Below are 19,271 nucleotides of genomic sequence, written 5' to 3'. Positions count from 1 at the left end.
AGTGATAAAGTGTTTATACTGATTATCTGTTTCAACTATCTATATATTTTGTTAATACAGTGATAAAGTGTTTATACTGATTATCTGTTTCAACTATCTATGTACAGACTACTTTGTAATCAAAATTCTTGGTACATTATCTTAATACCAAGAAAAACAAATTTTATATAAAAGCAGTATTTTTCAATCTGATTCTAAAAAGATCTGAAATTCAATGGGGGAGACATAAATGAATTCCTGGAAGAGTTTTTTCTTCAAATTTCTTCAAATTCATGGAATGGCTTCAAGCAACCACAAGAGGAAAATAATTGTTATTTTCATAACATTCTTGTGTAATATGTTGCAATCTGTTAACCTTGATTCAGTAAGTATTTGTAATTAACAAATTTGAATAATGCCGTTCTAAAAACATTATTTAAATGTTGTTCAGCAGAAAAAACATACTAGATTTAACAATTTTGATTTCATAAATGTTTATCTTCCCTAACAAAAAACCTATAGTTACATATAGATTACTACAGGTAAATGTTGTTTACTATAGGTAAATATAGTTTACAACAGTTAAATATAATAAATTAAAGTGTCAGAGTTTTCAATAATGTTTTTCAAAGTGTCAAATTTTCGATAAAGTTTTTCAGATTGTCAAAGTTTTCAATAAAATTTTTCAAAGTGCCAAAGTTCTTGATATTTTTTTTTAAATTGCAAAGTTTTCGATAAAGTTTTTCAAGCGTCAAAGTTTTCGAAAAGAATTTTGTGTCAAAGTTGTTGATAAAGTTTTTCAAAGTGTCAGAGTTTATGCCGATGTTATTGAAAGTGGTTTTTTTTCGCCAAAGTTTTTCAAATTGTCAAAGATTTCGATAAAGTTTTTCAAAGTTTACAACAAAGTTAATCAAAGTATCAAAGTTTTTGCCAAAGTTTTTCTTAGTGTCAAAGTGATCACCATAGTAAACCAAGGTTTTCAAAGTGTCAAAGTTATAACTATAGTAAACGATTGTAAACAATTGTTAACTATATTTTTTGTAAGGATTTAAACGAATTTGTGTGAACGAAACTATACACCACGCATACAAAAACAACTAAATTTACAATTACATGTAATCACTTGAAAGTAACAGATTCGTCAAAATAACAGATATTCTTAATGCAAAACATTAATCAAAATAAACGATATTGTGTTTTTCTTGAAAGAGGACACTTACTGGCATGTTAGTAAAAACACATTCCATCAACTCGGTTTTTCAAAAAAAAAAAAAAAAAAAAAAAAAACTCAAGTTTTTCAGAAACAGCCCACAGTATGCATATTGCACGCACACAAATTTATGTTTTGCTTATTGATGTATGGATTTTGTTACATAGATTAACAAGTGCGATGTTTCTTTTCCAACTATATCTGTTGTTTCCTATTGTCCTGTTTCCGAAGAAGAATGGAATGAAAGAGCTGTGAAGAAGCAATGCCATAATATTCCTCAAAACTGCTCAGAAAACTTATTATTCCATTGTTTGGTTAATGTCTTCAGAAATGCAACAGTTGAAGTGTGCGCAAAGGCAATAGAAATTGTTGGTTTGTATTAGTTTTTTTTTTCATTTTCTCGACAGCATTCAATATCAATATCTTTCAAGTTATATTAGATATGAGTGTTCAGATGCATTAACAAGAGCCTCAGTTGACCAATTTAAACTTTGTAAAATACCCACACATGCATTTATAGTGAATTGAGTCAAAACTTCTTCAGGTGGCTGTGCGGAGTTTAATCAAGAAATAGGGAGTATACAGACAAATGTAGTATTCAACTGTATCTCTTGTAAAGAAAGGATTTACAACTCCACAGATGCCTATAAATGTAAATACATTTATGTTTTAATTATCTTCTTGTTCAAGTGCATGTCATTTTTTCAAATCTTTTAAATACTTACATTTTAGTATCATCAAAGAATTTAAACAATAAAACGTAAAAAGATATACGATTTGTATAATTAACACTTGATTCAAAATGTAGTGTGCCTTAATAATTGTTTATAAACAGCTTATTTTCACTATCTTGATAGAGTTATACTGTTTATCACATATTTTGTATCAATGTCAGTTTAACATATGACGTTTTGTTTCATAAATCACTATGTTAATCCCAATGAAGATGGGGAATGCAATCAAGTTGTAAAACAACCAAATAATGCAGGCAAACCTTTATTATTCTGGGGAGATCGTGGAGACAAGGTGTTACAGTGAGTCATTTGATTTTTTTTAATAATTTCTTTTCAAAATTTCAATAATATGTTATTGCAAAGTATTTGAAAACAGATTTTATAATTACACGCTTCGTCAATCGAAATAAAAAGTACACCTCTAGACAGCTCTTTACTTCCGCCTTGGCGACTGCGATATGATCAACGCGATCTCATTGGCTATTGAGACTCTTGGATGTTTTCCATGCAAATATATTGAGGCAAAAAAGTAATCCAAATAAAATTTGGAAATCTTACAAACGTAACTTATTTTGAAATCTATATATATCGAGGTTTTTTGTAAAATTTGTGTAAGATGACAACGTATTGGTAAGCATGTTTAATGATTTTATAGTAATTGTTATTACATAAATATTTGTCATGTCTAGTTCAAAATGTACCAGTAGCCAATGAGATCGCTTGTAATATATCCGGATCGCCAAAACGGAAGTGTGTAGCTGTTTAGGGGTTTGCTTTTTATTTCAATTGATAAAGCAAATAATTGTAAAGCCAATTTCACATTTCGCGAGGGGATAAATAAGGAAATATATATGAGGTCTAAGAAAAGGGATTTCGCTAACAATTTCATGTGCATTTTTGTAACCAACTGCGGATGATAAAAAGGAGGTTTGAATTGGTGACCAAAATTGTTCTGGAAAAGATAAAGGTATGAAAAACTTGGACATTTACGACACTCTTAGGGCCTTGGAGAAACGAGGGGTCTTTTTCATGCAAGCACCAACGAATTAGAGTATCCACTTTGTAATGAAGCTGTCTAATAAGTCATTCTCTTCTGACAAAGCAGTAATTGAGATTAGGATTTTGGACAAATTTTCCTATAAACTGTGCAGTATTTCATGAAAAACTTGGATTACCTATTGTAGACATACATTCCCGGAGGGAAACTATACGCTAGTACTGCTGATAATGAAAAAAAAATTATATATATTTCTTGATGAATTTAAAACATCTTTTATTGTGGCCTAACCCCCATGAAGTCATGATTTAAACAATATAAGTTTAAAGGAAGCAACCTTTTTTTGGTCACAAGTGATCTACCTTATGAAGCAATTTTCACATTGCAATGTCACAAACACGGGTCAAAACGTTCCATTACATATGCTATTTTAAGAACATGTGTATTACTATGTGTGCCAAATTTCAATCTTATCTGAATTGTGGTTTTGTTAATATAGAGAATGTTCGGGAATTTTTTATCACCCCTCGCACTTGTATCATCTCAAATGGTTCCCGAGACGAAGATATTGAGATAGTCTGTATAAAACTTAATAGTCCGATCGTTTTCCTGAGGTTAATTGTCTAAAAAAAAAATAACTAAATCCACAATTTATGTCAAAGCTTTTATATAAATTCTAACTTTTCTGATCCACAGTGGTTCTTGGGGAGGCTGATTCATTATAGACGTATCTCAAAACTTAAAAGAAATTTGGGCATGTTGATGGTTATAAACACCAATCCTTAACAATCCTGACCCCAATTCTGAAAAATGAATTATCTAATACCCTTTATGCTAAATGGTCTGAGTGCACAGTAGAGGTCTAAATTTTAACCCCATGCCTGTCATGGTGATCTTTTTTTCTGTAAAGGAAATAATTCTCTAAATTGAAGTAAAGAAACATCAATCGGCTATGAAAATAATACAGTTAGCGGCTCCTCACATTTCTTTTAAACAAAAATAATGTTACTTTTCAAAACATCAATATCATAACTGAGATAATACTTTTTTAAATAACATCAATATCATTAATGATTTAATCAAGATTAAAGTTGATTGATATTTTTCCGATCTAATTAAAATTCAATATTTCATCCGATCGCATATATACTTGCTACACTAACGTGTATGTGAGTGGATCTACAGTGTAACATCTCGTAATTTTAATTAGATCAATATTTTTCAAGAATATAAATCTATCTTTAAACGTTCGAAACTTTTCTATATATGTTTCCCAGATATCCATCTTTAAGAACTTTGAATAAACTTCCAACACCACACACCCCTCCTTCCAAAAAAAAAATCTCAATTGATCAACTCTTCTTCAAAATTACAGCATAACAGTTGAAACCGATGAAAAAACAACTGGAAATTTTCCTGCAATAACCAGTACGACTGTACTTCTCACCTTCATGTGTTTAGTGTTAACAGTTCTGCTTGTAATGATTGTAATTTTGATGATTTCCAAGTTTCGAGGGATTAAAGGGAAAAGATGACTTAAAGGTAAGCTTTTCAAACTTTCTTCTGCTTTTTTATCCTAATACCAAACAAACAAAAATCAGAAGATTCAGATTTTGAGAAGATATGTTTAATTTACATGTATTAAAGTTGTCACTCAAACTGCATTACAATTTTAAATAATTATGTTAAATTATGAATATGTGTGCACTATTCTCATGTGTATTTTTTGTCGGATCATACATGTATGTATATCTGTGTCTCTCTTTCAAAGAACAAGGTCCACTTTTAACTTTTTTGCCCTGTGGATTTCTGAAAAAAAGCTGACTGTTTAGTTTTAATTATCAATACATTGAATTTCAATATCACTAAGATCTTTAGTAATCGCATATCTTTAAAAAATGACGTAATTTTCTGGCTAGTCAATGCATTATGACGTTACAAAATGCATCTATTTCCTAATATTCTGAAAGAATTTTCAAAAAAGGGGAAATTTTTCAAGCTATTTTTCTATATTTGAATATAGAGCGCAACCCCTGATCCAAAATATGCAACTAGTAAATGATAGAACTATATCTGAGAAATGAAGGACGTGTTTTTGTTTGTTTTCTTTTTTTTTTTGTCCCCCGCTTGAAAAGTGGGGGATATTAATTTGGGTTTGTCCGTCCGTCCGTCCGTCCGTCCGTCCGTCTTTCTGTCTGTCTGTAACGCTTTCGTTTCCACACGATATCTCGAGAACCAATTGAGCTTTTGCAATGAAATTTAGCATAGCAACTCCCTATGGACTAAAGAAGACCCCTATTGATTTTGAGGTCAAAAGGTCAAAGGTCAAGGTCATAAATAAGCAAATTCTGTCTGTTATAACACTTTCGTTTCCACACGATATCTCTAGAACCACTTGAGTTATTGCAGTGAAATTTTACATAACAACTCCCTGTGGCCTAGGGAAGACCCCTATTGATTTTGAGGTCAAAAGGTTAAAGTTCAAGGTCGTAAATTTATACATTCTGTCTGTGTGTAACATTATCATTTCCGGGCGATATTTCAAGAAGATTTTGAGCTTATGCAATGTAATTTTATACCAAAACTCCATAGGACCTCTCTCACCCCTCTCAAAGTGCCCCGCCCCGTTTGTTTTATTAGTATTTATAGTATTACATGTCGCTACTTTTAGCACAGGGGCATGCGGAGAGTTATTGCGTATGAAACAGGCTCTCGGCGGACTTAATGTTTTTATAACATCAATTAGAACTGTTTAGTAAAGGCTAAATAAATCAAACACCATGGATTGTGTAAAATTTTGACAATATCTAGCATGTATGTGACTTCACTTCTGCATATGCGCGACGACATTATAAGTGCTTCCGTGGTCTAGTGGTATGTCTCCCGCTTCATAAGTGAGAGGTCCCGGGATCGAATCTCGGACGATCCTTTTTTTTCTTTTTTTTTTAAATGATAGTATTCAGCATATGAACAGAAAAATTTATGAGGTTATAAAATCATTATTACAGTGTGATAAATATTCCATATAAAAAGAATCTTCTATATACATAATAGAGAATAAGCAATCAAATCTTTATACGCATATTGACATACATGTATTTTATTTGCAACAGTATACATGTATACATTTAATAATTCTACTAATTCAGACAGGGAGATCCGATTCTTTTCCCTAAGCGGGGGACACGAATTCTCTGAATTAGCTTGTTTGATCAGGGAGTGCGCTCATATTCTTTTTCTTCAATGAAAATACTCAAATATTTCATTCTAGTGCATCAAATGGAACATCAATTGTTAATCAGTCCATTGGTGTATCTACAGGGTCATTTTATACATAAAGTGAACCGAGCTCTTTCCATCGTAGTTTTCTCACCTACTAAACAAAATCCTCTTTGCAGTTTCTAGTTTATATGGAAGTGCAAGACAAATATTGGAATAAAGTATTCACGGATGATTATTCCCTATTGTCCATGTTAAAGGTCAATTACTTTTGTCTCTTTCAGAATGTATATGTGTAACATAGTTTTCGTCATCAATGAAGACTGTGATATTTTAGAAAAATATTAAGACTTTACTATGAATGCGAGTTTTGTATGTAGTAGACCTATAAAAGTGGAAACATCGTTAGCGATGAAAATCGGACGGCTAGCAAAATTGTATTTACCAACATACAGTATGACCTTGTAAATATTACAACTGAACTGATATTATACATACTTTGCAACATGATTTATTCCTTCGTTCACGATAATATGGTATGATGCATTATTTAATAAAAACCGTTGCTTGATTTTTCAAGCACGCAACAAGTTTTTTTTTTTTGCTATTTATCAAAGGTTTTGATGTGTTGTAGGAAATGATCATGTAAAAATGCATGGTATACAAATTTCTTCTCCAAGGACAGAATATTTCAATGAAAATAGAAAATACTGCCACTCCTGCTTTATTAAAAAGTCTGAAATTGAATGAAATTGAAATCGTATAAACCGAGGTCCCGTATCGCAATAGGTGCTGGCACGAAAACGATCCCTTCCTGCTCATTGGCCCTAGGTGCCGAGTATAGGAGAATTTGTTGCTCTCCGCCGACAAGTGGCGTCTTTATATGAGTGAAAATTCTAGAGAGGGGATTAAACAATATACAATCAATTAAACAATTTTCCAGAAATTCAATAATATTAATTCAATAGGAATTTTAGATATTTTATAAAAATATGTTTATATGTATTTTTTTAGCCCTCTGTGCATGTTTATGTTCCTGTATTAAATTAACAAAAATGCATGTTTTTTTTTTATTTAACGGAAGTTGTTCGAAATCTTTTTTTTTTCATGCCAATTAATGATCCCTGTGACAATTCTTACATGAAGTATATTTAACGCTTTGTCAGTAAAAATTTGTTTTTATTCTACATATTTGTATTTTTTTCATCCTCAGATTACTGCCTAAAGACACATGAACAGCTTCTATCTTCAGAAAATTTTAATAGAACAATACTATTCAGTTGTTGACAATAAAAGATTTACAAAGTTTATATGATGTTCAAATCATCCATTCAATTTTTATTTTGGTAGAAGATTATATTTTGGGTATTTCAGCGATTCAAAGATTGAATTTCTCAATTTGCATATGTCCCAACCATGATGCATGCCATTGATCTGACGTCAATCCTGTTCAGGCAAAGTACTAATTATGTTTACAGAAGAACTTTATTGCTTTGTCTATGAAACCTCTTATTAGGATATAATCTTTGGTGTTTTGAAGGAATATTATGCACAGGAAGGGTTTTAAAAATAGGAGATAATTTTTATATGCCCTGCGCTTTGTTTCTGCTAAGATTTGTCTCCATACAGGGCAAACGATTTTTTTCTGTTTTTAAAAATTAATTTACGGACATTGCACTATCCAAAAGAAATTATATGAAAAAACATTTATGATATACCCGACTGTGTATCACTCAGTTTAACTATTGAATTAACAAAATCTTCTGGCATCGTGATCCGACAAATCAGATCGATATCAGAACAATGTGATTTTCTGAATCCATTTCACCCTCTCTCTCTCTCTCTCTCTCTCTCTCTCTCTATGATATTGATGCCGTAGACCGCAGAAACATTACGTTATTTTTCTTGCGTATTTAACTGTTTCTTGACATTACGCTTTGTTAAACGGCTTTGTTAAAAGTTTTTTTTTAGGTTACCTGAATAAACTCAGATGACCTATTGTTTACTGTATTTGTCCGTCGTAGCGCGCTGTGATCGTGCGTTAACATTTGACATTTGAACATTTTCACCTTCTTCTTTAAAATCGCTCAACCAATGTCAACCAAATTTGGTCTAAAGCATCTATGAATAAATAGAAACAAACATTGTAAATTTCATCTTCCCTGCCTCCCTGGAGCCTAATGAGCTGGGCCCAAACCACTAAAATAAATGAAATCTTTAAAAATCTTCTTTACTCCTGGGTATCAAGCACTCAAGCTGTTGCCAAGATTGTAATCAGCATTAAGTCCTCTGCCAAAATTATGAAATTCATTATTTAATATATGGAAAAAGGTTACCTCTTCCAAAACCGTTAATTCCGTGGCCCCAGGGTCAGGGGCTCCAATGATAGGGCGGGGCTATATAGATCCTATATACATTCTCTTGGATACTAAACAAACTACCAAGTACATGGGTTTGATGAGCAAGAAAATATGCAAATATTTGTGAATTTAATGCCCCCTCGGTAAGGGATTTTGGAGTTATAGCGGGGCTCTATTGATTATATACTGAAAATGCGTGAATTCTTTGAAATTTTCTTATCTGCTCATGGGTATTAATCAAACTTACTATGCACATAGTTTTGACAAGTAAGAATACCTTTTCCAGAATTGTGAATATTGGCCCCTAAGCGAAGGTTTATAGTTAGCGTAGGGCTCTATTGATAATAAACATTTGAAATGAAAATTGTTCATTCTTTAAATACCTTCTCTGCTCCTGGGTATTAAATAAACTATCCAAAATCATACATATGTTAAACAAGGTTCCTTCTTTCAAAAATATGAATTAATGGCTTCACGTGTTAGGGCGGGGCTCTTTTGATTATATAGGGAAAATGCATTAATTCTTTAAAATCTTCTCCTCTGCTCCTGGGTATTATAGCACAAACTACGTACACTTGTAAATTTCAGGGCCCCTGTTTTAAAAGTTCTGGTGTTAGGGCGGGTCTTTATTGATAACATATTGAAAATGCTTGAATTCTTTAGAAATATTTTCTTTTGCCACTAGATTTTATGATCTAAGTAAATATTTATGATGAAGAAAGGTGCCTCTTTCAAAATGGTTGATTTAGGGGCCCTTTGGTCGGGGGTGGGTGTTACATAACCTGAAAATGAATAAATGCTTTAAAATATACTCATTAGTATTAATCAACCGTTTGTGATGATCTAATATTTTTGATAGAATTATGCAACATGCACGTAAGTTCACTTCATAGAAATGTCGTTATTATTTTCCCGCAAGCACTTAATATCTCTTAAGTTTAGCGTAAATAATATCATAACGTATTGTTTTTGTAGTATGGAAAGGAGGAATGAGTAAACATACATTGAAAATTCATAAATACATATATAATGAAAACATATGACTGGACCGGGAATCGAACCCGGGACCCCCGTGTCTCCGGTCAGGTGCTCTAACCACTGAGCTATCCAGGCCGATGTCCTCAGTCCAGCCTAATTTCCTACATTTTAATAAGAAAATGCATTAAATGGCCCTTTACTTATATGAATTTATTATCTATCACCCTCTTTCCATTTTCATATATCAAAGAAGTAGACACTTGGTGCTTTCATGTTCTATAATGAAATGTCGTTTTGAGAATCCAAATATTTGAAAACAGGCTTTGAGAAATTGAAATGTTCTTGATATTTGCAGAAATATGCGTATTTGACTACCTTCAGCAAAGAATTAAAATATGAGCACAGCCCGGGAACCAAAAAATAAAACATGTTTTTTGATCTCCAGAAATAGGCCTTTCATTATGCATTGGTGTATTTTGGATCAGAGGTTGTGCTCTATATAAAATATTGAAAAAATACTTCAACTTCAGGCCATTTCCAAAGGAATTTACAGGATATGAGAAAAATGACGCATTTTACGACGTCATATTGCATTGACTAGATGTGAAATTACGTCACAATTAATAGATACGTGGTCACCAACAGTCCAAGTGATAAATACTGCACTTGCAACCTAAACTGAGCGGTTTTGAATTTTCAAAAATTCTCAGGGCCAAATAAGGCCCAACGTGGCTCTACCTCTTTAATTAGATTTATGCAAGTATAAAATAGAAGAATTTAAACGATAAATTGATGATTGAATAAACTTTATAAAGTGCATGAAATTGCTTGATCACGAGAAAACGGTATATATGTGATTTTGCGTTAGAAGTAGGAAATTGTATATGTATTATTGCACTCTAAAGGCTTACGATGAGAAATCAACGGAAAATAGAAGTGCAAAAACGGACATTGTTTTTTAAAACTGATTTTTTTATTATTCAGCTGTTTTATTATCAAAGAACTTAAATACTTATTGAAATAGCATAATTTATACTTATCCACTGGTTGTGAGTGGGATAGCTCTTTTATCAAACCCGCAACAGGGAACTATTTCCCCGAGGGCTTGCCCAAGGAAAATAGTTCATGTCAAGGGTTTGATAAAAGGGTTATCATACTCAAAAACCTGTAGTTAAGCGTTTTATTATACTGATGTATAAAATAATGCTGCAAGAATAATCTGAAACCCTGATGACTTCATAATGCTACTGGCTTCATTATGACATCATCAGTCAATAGATTGTCAAATAGGCTGTCAAAATTGGCGGCAAAAATTGCAGAAAATTTTCCGAGGGTTGAAAGCAAAAACTGTACCTCGGGGTATAGCTTTGCTATGACTTAACTATAAAAGGTAGTTTTTTTACCTTCTAAACTTTAGAAAGAAAACATTTTAACATAAGTACATGTATAATAAAGATAAGCTCTGAACTGTATGCAGTTTGGTCCCATGGATGGACAGTCTGGTGATGAATGTATAGTACGAGTACTTAATGTAGCTCATTAACAATTTTCAATATCGCAAAGGCAAACCCTATTTAAATTAAAAATTCAAGTTATACTTTGTACTTCCTGGAAAGTGCTGCTGCTTTCAATAGAATTCGCGTTTCAATAGTAAAAATTTCAAGGAAATAGGCCCAAGTCGAAATATGTTTGACTTTTACCAAATATTTTGTGTACTTATAAATTTACGCTCTCAATTTAAAAAGAGCAGTGTAGCAACCTCTAATGATAAAACGCCGCTTAATGATAGAAATAGCATTAAGCGTTGCAATTGCAACGCTTAATGCCATAAATTATTGCATTAATAGCTGACATCATCAACCGCTAATGCTAAATTGCCGCTTAATGATAGAATTATATCATTAAGCGTCACAAATGCAGTGCAACATCGACGCTTAATGAAACAAGCAAATATCGACATATTCGACGCTTAATGATACACACTTGTGTATCATTAAGCGTTGCAGTTGCGACCCTTAATGATATAAAATTTAGAAATTGCTTGTAATATCTAAGAGAAACACACATCCTGAACAATGAGATATCACTTGTCAAAATATTTATAGACGCCCTTGTTCTATATACAAATGTTAATGGTAATTATTGAAGTTTTTCTGCATGTGTTTTCTATTTAGTCAAGAGAACATCTTTAACCCACGGGTGTTTTAGAGATAGCTCGAAGAAAGAGATACAAACAAAGAGATAAATAAAATGATATTCAAATCCTTTAAAAGAACCATTTTATTAAACTGAAAATACAGAGGTAAACAAGCAATTAAATTCCTTTTAAATTTATACAATGATATGAACAGTCAACCTGAAATATATATATGTTTTAGATTTGATACAACTTAACACATATCACTGTTAACGTTTCAGATATACGTATCAAGATTTTTACTATTGCTTCGTTTCTTCAAATTCCAAAAAGATAGTAATCAATATTGACAAATCATGTTTAAGGATATATAACAAAGAATACAAGTACATGAAATACATAGAATAATATATATTGTGTTGAGAAAAAAGGTTCATTTATGCTTTAAAAGTGAGCCGTGTTACTTGAATACATCACTGTTGCATGATTATTTTAGAATCAATTTTGAATTCTAGTATTTATCAAATTACAATATACATTTTGACTGAGGTAGAAGAGGCTGTATTTTTTTTTATTTCTAAATGACATATTTCATATGTAATATTTTTTTTCTTTCGATATACATGATATATAAGACTATGTTTACATCTGACTAATATTAAAATGAAATAGATTTAAATGAATATAGTTCTTTTTTCGGTACAAGAGAGACCCTCTCTATTAATACTAGTATTCATCAGAATTGTTTCGTTCACTGCGAATGGGTATTGAAAGGTCGCATGAAAAGTCCGACTATGTTTTACTTGCGTTGATTATTTTAATGAGCTACAAAATATTTTCGACATTCAACTACAGCCAGATTGGGAGAGGATCGTACATTTTGACAGTGGTTAGCGACGTTCCAAAGTTTTCACTTTAGCAAATCAAAAAAAGTTTTTACTTTGCTTCTCTACTTAATTATATTAAACTACAGTAAACTATGAAGTTTTCTGTAGTATTTTTTTTGTTAGGGACATGTCTGCTATCTAACATCAGCCATGAGTGAAAAAACTGTCTAAATTTCAGACTTATATTAAGCAAAAACCACTAACAGGCGAGTATAAATGGTACATGTATACCGAAATAGATCATTCTATACTGACAATTGCAGTGAAGACAGACTGAAATCGTTCTGGTTAGGAATAGAATTAACAACTTTTGAACAATATAAGACATTATTAGTCTTATTCTTGGCGCTCAATAATTAAATTTTAAATCGATTCCACATGGTCACAAGGTCATCTGATTCTATACATAAAAAGTAGCACAAATACAAGGAAAGAAAGAAACACAGAAGTTTTTCTATGTGCTGTCTAGTTGGCAAAAATAAGCACGAGCTAGATTTTTTATTGCAATGACATTTATTTAATTTTCATTTTTTATCGTTATAAAAAGATACTTTGATTAGAAATAGTTACTTTAAGACCATTGGGTACCACATGTAATTTAGATGATAAAAAGAAACGTAAGTTGCATATCAAGCAAGTCTGTGGCAAACTTTTCCAAGTATAGAGGAAGGACTTCAAAAATGGAGAATAAAAAATCAGTTATCTTCCCCAAAACATTAAAGATAGATTTAACTTAAGAGGGGTTCTTCTCTGGTTTTTTACTAGATAGAATATTCAAAGTATATTTGTTGATATGTCATATATTTAAATGTAAGAGGCTTAAAAGACCATATTTTTCTTTCTTCATTATAATTATACAACTTGAAATAGAAATGGTAAACTGCGTTTGAAAACTAGCAGGGACTATATTTTTGGCTGAATAGTGGCGTATGAAATATTTTCTTTTCTGCCTCTCAAAATTATTTTAGAACATTGAGTTTAGCTATAATTTTTACGCAATCAAAGACTAGACGAAATTTTCAAATGTAAGTTAAATTAATAATAAGGGACTAAAGTTTCAAAATATATCAAATAAATAAGATTTTCCCCACATACTAGAACTATGTTTCCTTTTAAATGCTTCAAATCCAAGTACAGATTTGAGCCAAAAAATCCGTAAAAGGTGTTATTTTTGTAGACGATCAAAACTGTTTATTGTTGTATCATTTTGTGCCTTTATGTGCCAACTTTACTATATGTGAAAATTGGAAAAATTTAAATACATGTATAGGAAGTACATAAAAATAACTAATAAATCCTAAAAATTTAGGAAAAATAGAGGATATTCTGATTAGCATATTTCCATTTTACTTAAATTGTCAATTTGATAATATGATCTTATAGGCCATATATGGTAGTATCTTTTTGTGCAAAGATACAAAAAATAATCTTTAGAAGTACAAGTAGGGATCGCATTATTGGAAACAGTAATTTTTAGGTCTACTGGTCAGAGACTATAGAAGAGCTTTTGCGATAGTTACGCCCGTCCGTCTAGCTGTCCGTCTGTCTGTAAACATTTTTTTAAACGTTACTCCGACTGCAGTTTTGGTCTGATTTCAAAATAACTTGGCACACAAAGATACATAAGATATTTCATCGGTTTTTGATTTCGATGAACAGTATTTCTTGTCCTTCAATTTTTGTTTGATTTTGATATAACTTGGCAAACAAGTAGACTACACTTAGATACATAAAATAGTGCATCAGTTTTTTTATTTTAAAGAACAAGGTTGCCATGATTAGTAAAAATAGAAATTTCTGTGAAATTCCTTTAAAACGCTACTCCCTCTACAGATTTGGTCTGATGGTAATGGCTTCTTTTCTGATCCTTTGTTATAAGTACGAACCAGTTGAGCTACAGTCTTGACAGAGATTTCTGGTTTAATGTTTAGGTCAGACGACACGTTTCTCAAAAATATATATAATTTTTCATAAGAGATTGTCATTGAGTAGTAGGTACTTAAATAAAATTCCTCGCAAAAAAAGGATACCTTACAAACCATTTGGACAAGATACCAAAGGTTCATATTTCTTATATAACCCATATGGATAATTCTCTGAACAGTTTATCCCACCATTTTTTGGTGTACCTTTATTTTAAAACATTTTGAAAACAATGTAGAAATCGGAAGAGAATGTCAAATATGAATATTTTGTATCTTATTCCAAGAGACACAAAACATATTATTAAAAAAAGAAAAAGGTAATGACCTCGACCTGACCTTGCCTCTAATATAAAACAGTCAAATCTATTCTACTGATAGCATCACAAATGCGTATTGTCCTCTTGATTCTGTGAACATTTTATGAATTTTTAAATACAAGAAATGTGAGAAGAATCCTACCTAAAACATCATAAAATATTTATTAATATAAATAACCCCTTCCCCATCCCATCCCTACGCTTACAAACATACTTTGTCTCATTACTTCGCCTTAAATTGAAAACTTCCATTAAACTACAACGTAGTTTGATCGGTTTTTTGTTTTATTGTGATGAGAAAGTCGGTGATGTTACATTGCATGACAAACTAAAATTTATAGGATAATTTCACGGCTGGTGTAAAGCAAATCCATACACATCCTTAAAAAATACTACAGTAAACTAGAGTTTACTTTAGTTAACTATAGTACCAAAGTAAACATTTAGAACTTAAATTTACCATTTATCGTGAAAACTTTGGAACTTTGATTTGCTATAGTAAAAACTTTGAAACTTTGATTTACTACAGTGAAAACTTTGGAATTTAATTAACAATAGTAAAGACTTTGAAACTTTGATGTAATTATGTTTTGATTCCTATTCTTAATATTTCATTACATTTCAAGGTTAAGATGAAGAAAAAGGTTCCAACATTTTTTTTAGGAACAGGACCATTTTTATGAAAAAAAAATATATACAAGAAATAAATACTAGTACATGCATTGATAGAAAGGGTCTCTCTTGTACCGAAAAAAAAACTATCCATTTAAATCTATTTTTTTTAATATTAGTCAGATGTAAACTTAGTCTTATATATCGAAAGAAAAAATATATCTCTGTCGAGACTGTAGCTCTACTCGTCTGTACTTACCTAAAATAAAGGAAGAAAAAAGTAGCAATTGGGGCTTAAAACTTTATAAAAGCAATCAGTAGAATGACAGTCCTTAATTAAATCTATTTTTGTGGCAAGATTGCAATAAAACTACAACTGTAGTAATAGCTTTCAATAAAATTTCACAGAATTTTCAATTTTAGTTATCATGGTAACATCAAACAACAAACTCAAAAACACGAAATTGATAATAGTGCTTGCCAGTATAGATTACTTGCATGCCAAATTATATCATAATCTGACTAAAACTGTAGGAGGAGTAGCATTTTGAATGAATTTCACAGAAATTTCTATTTTAGTAACCAAAGCAACATCTTTGATCGAAATCCAAAACCTCTATCTTTAAGTGTAGTCTACATGTGAGCTAAGTTATTTTGAAATCAGACAAGAAATATTGGAAAAGTAGCATTTTATTATATTATTTATATCTTTAGTAACTAAGGCACAAATCAAAAACCGATGCAAAAATTAAGTATCTATAGTAGTCTTCTGTGTGCCAAGTTATATTAAAATCAGACCAAAACTGCAGGAGGAGTAGCATTTTAAAAAAATTGTTTACAGACAGACGGACAGACAGACAGGCAAATATACTACAAAATGAAGTATGCGTCATTTAGAATTTTAAAAACATCAGCTTCATCTACTTCATTCGACATATTTTTCATAATTTGATAATTATATACATGTACTAGTTTTCAAAATTGATTCTAAAATAATCATGCCACAGTAATATATTTAAGTAAAACTGATAACAAATAAAAGATGAAAGAACCTTTTCTCAAAATAATATATTATTTAATATATATTGCATTCATTTGTATTCTTTGTGTTTAATATACTTAAAAATAAATTGTCAATATTGATGTCTCTCTTTATCGAAATTTGGAGAAGCGAAGCAGATTAAAAATACAATTGAAGTGAAAATTGTAAATTTATTTCTCGATACGTATATCTGAAACGTTAACAGTGACATGTGTTAAGCTGTATCAAATCTAAAATACAAAGTTTGGAATATTTTAATATATTCGAAATATTTTAGGTTGAGTATTAAAATCATTGTATCAAATTAAAAGGAATTTAATTGCTTGTTTGGTTCTGTATTTTTAGTAAATAAATTGTTCTTTTAAAAGGACTTGAATATCGTTTTATTTATCCCTTTGTTTGTATCTCTTTCTTCTAACTATCTCACTATCTGTCTCTTTAAACATCCGGGGCTTAACGACGTTCCCTTGACTAAATAGAAAACACAGTAAAACTTCAGTAATGACCATTTATATAGCACAAGGGTATATATAAACATTTTGACAAGTGATATCTCATTGTTCAGGAAAGGTGGGTGTGTTTTTCTCTTAGATATTACAAGCGATTTCTAAATTTTATATCATTAAGGGTCGCAACTGCAACGCTTAATGATACACAAGTGTGTATCATTAAGCGTCGAATATGTCGATATTTGCTTGTTTCATTAAGCGTCGATGTTGCAATGCATTTATGACGCTTAATGATATAATTCTATCATTAAGCGGCGATTTAGCATTAGCGGTTGATGATGTCAGCTATTAATGCAATAATCTATGGCATTAAGCGTTGCAATTGCAACGCTTATTGCTATTTCTATCATTAAGCGGCGTTTTATCATTAGAGGTTGCTACAGAGCAGCAGTACTTTTTAAGCTAAGGAATATATATCCTTTATTTATAATTAAATAAATGGTTAAGATTTATTCAGTGGTTGTCCTTGCGAAAGAACGATTAATGAGCCACCTCGATGTACCTAACCTGGACATAAAACCACTTCAAAATTATTAGAATACATTCTCTCGATAGTTGAAGAATAATTGCACTAAACGAAGGATATACGTTGGTATTAATAGCCTATTTAAAACCTGTCAATAACATTCTGTTTTATAATAAAACACATTTTTCATTGTTAAAAAATTCCTTGTTCTGCCTTTCACAGAACATTAAATACTTAATTTTTACCAAAATGACGTCATGATTGACAAGTTCATCGAGATCAGTGATTTGTTTATTATTAGGTGTTTGGGATTTAAGTAACAACTTTTTAAAATGCATTGATATGTTTTATTGTTGTTTATTATAATAATGCAGATTAAAGTTGCAAATTATTTCAGTTTCTGGTATTATGAATCACATAAAATCCATACTTTTGTGACGTCACAGTTAATTTTTCCAGCATAAACTACGTCCCGCCTCCTTATTTCAGCTTAAACATGGAAAACTTTTATAGATATTTTGATGGGCGGGATCAAATAAAAGAAGTAAAAGAAAATCAAAATAAGCTGAGTGAGAATAAGTGAGACGGTTTTAAATTGTGTATCAATTGTCTTGAAAAAAGACACATATTCTTTCCATGGCATAAAAGACGCATATGCGATTAGAATATAGGCCCTTGCTGGTTAAGCAGGTTTTCTTCAACGACTAGATGTTCTATTTAGCTTACCTGATCTGGAAGCTCAAGTGAGTTTTTCTGGCCATATTCTTTTAGTCCCTCCGTCTTACTGACTATTTGTGTCTCCGACCGTACACGTCCGTTTGTAAACATTTTACATTTTCTTTTTCTTTTCTAGATCCGCTGGGACATTTTCAAGCAGACTTGCCACACAGCAGTCATTAGTGAAGAAGATTAGCCTTGTTAAAGATAAGAAAGCAAGCATTAGTAATTAACATTACAAGACAATGCACATATTAAGTGTTACACGTAGATTCCTGTTCTATGTGACGAAACCAAGAATTGAGGTAATGTAATGGGTCTAACACGTACTTCTTTTTTTCATTTTTTTTCAGAACTTCAGAAATAATATCATACGCTTTATCACTCTTTAAACATTTTTAAGAATATTAATGTGTCTCGAAAGGGGAAATTTGATAAGTTTTTTGTAAACTGATGTCGGATTTTTTATATTAAATTACAATCCTATCTTCATTTTATCTTTCAAAGTCATTAATCTTTTGCATTTTATATGATTCTATTTTTATATTATTTTTATTAATAAAATCTGTTATACGACATCATTCTTATCTTCATTTTACCTCTCGATAATTGTTCACGCATATGTGAGGTTATTGAAACAAAAAGAGGATCGGATAAATGTAGATAAAAGATTATACTCTTTTTGTTAGCAATTTTGAAACTTGATTAAGCAAAAACAATGTACTAAAATGAATGATAAGCTTGAAAATATTTGCTTTTATCATTTTTATTTTTACACAAAGCTACAAATAAAATTGAAATGCATAGATATCATATATGTGACCATTTTTTATCATTAAAATTTGGTACTCGCTCATATTAGATCTTATCAGTCAAAAGTCATCGCAGTTTTTCGTAGAATTCCCTATGATAGATTAATATTTAATCTAATTGAGGATAGGATGACCCTATTTATTCTTGTAAATGCATTTATTTCGTTATTCCTGATTTTTGAGCGAAGAAGGCAAGGTAATTTTCATAATTTCATTCCTTGTCACCCTTTTATCATAACATTCTTTTTTTCTCTCTCTCTACTAGTTTCTTTTCAATAAAAAACGAGGGAAAAGAGATTCTTCTATAGTAATACAAATTATAAAAGTATTAAAATGTTATAATTGATTCAATATTTATAAAAAATAAATA

The 19,271-nt window shown here is 30.9% G+C and overlaps 1 protein-coding gene across 3 annotated transcripts; it reads left to right on the top strand.

Moving 5' to 3' along the window:
• The first annotated feature begins 213 nt into the window (after positions 1-213).
• On the top strand, positions 214-18,510 carry LOC134258594 (uncharacterized). Of its 3 annotated transcripts, none has more exons than XM_062741147.1 (6): positions 214-364; positions 1,357-1,561; positions 1,734-1,841; positions 2,136-2,223; positions 4,296-4,462; positions 18,226-18,510. In XM_062741147.1, the coding sequence occupies exons 1-5, from the start codon at positions 230-232 to the stop codon at positions 4,453-4,455; spliced, it is 696 nt and encodes a 231-aa protein (XP_062597131.1). In that variant the 5' UTR covers positions 214-229; the 3' UTR covers positions 4,456-4,462; positions 18,226-18,510. The 3 variants fall into 3 exon arrangements, with proteins under 3 accessions (XP_062597131.1, XP_062597130.1, XP_062597129.1); XM_062741146.1 differs by lacking the exon at positions 18,226-18,510 and adding an exon at positions 7,353-7,393; XM_062741145.1 differs by lacking the exon at positions 18,226-18,510 and adding an exon at positions 6,424-7,035.
• The last annotated feature ends 761 nt before the right edge of the window (positions 18,511-19,271 follow it).

This window comes from Saccostrea cucullata, unplaced genomic scaffold, assembly GCF_032062105.1.
Source record: "Saccostrea cucullata isolate Sc308-1 unplaced genomic scaffold, CSIRO_AGI_Scuc_v1 ctg470, whole genome shotgun sequence".
Taxonomy (NCBI): domain Eukaryota; kingdom Metazoa; phylum Mollusca; class Bivalvia; order Ostreida; family Ostreidae; genus Saccostrea; species Saccostrea cuccullata.
This window is presented reverse-complemented; position numbering and strand designations above follow the sequence as displayed.

What these genes read in the sequence shown, in the direction of transcription:
- LOC134258594 (XM_062741147.1), top strand. Translation starts at nt 230, where the DNA reads ATGAATTCCTGGAAGAGTTTTTTCTTCAAATTTCTTCAAATTCATGGA. An exon ending in AATCTGTTAACCTTGATTCA is followed by an intron (nt 365 to 1,356) that starts GTAAGTATTTGT and finishes TTTGTTACATAG; the next exon opens with ATTAACAAGTGCGATGTTTC. An exon ending in AAAGGCAATAGAAATTGTTG is followed by an intron (nt 1,562 to 1,733) that starts GTTTGTATTAGT and finishes AAACTTCTTCAG; the next exon opens with GTGGCTGTGCGGAGTTTAAT.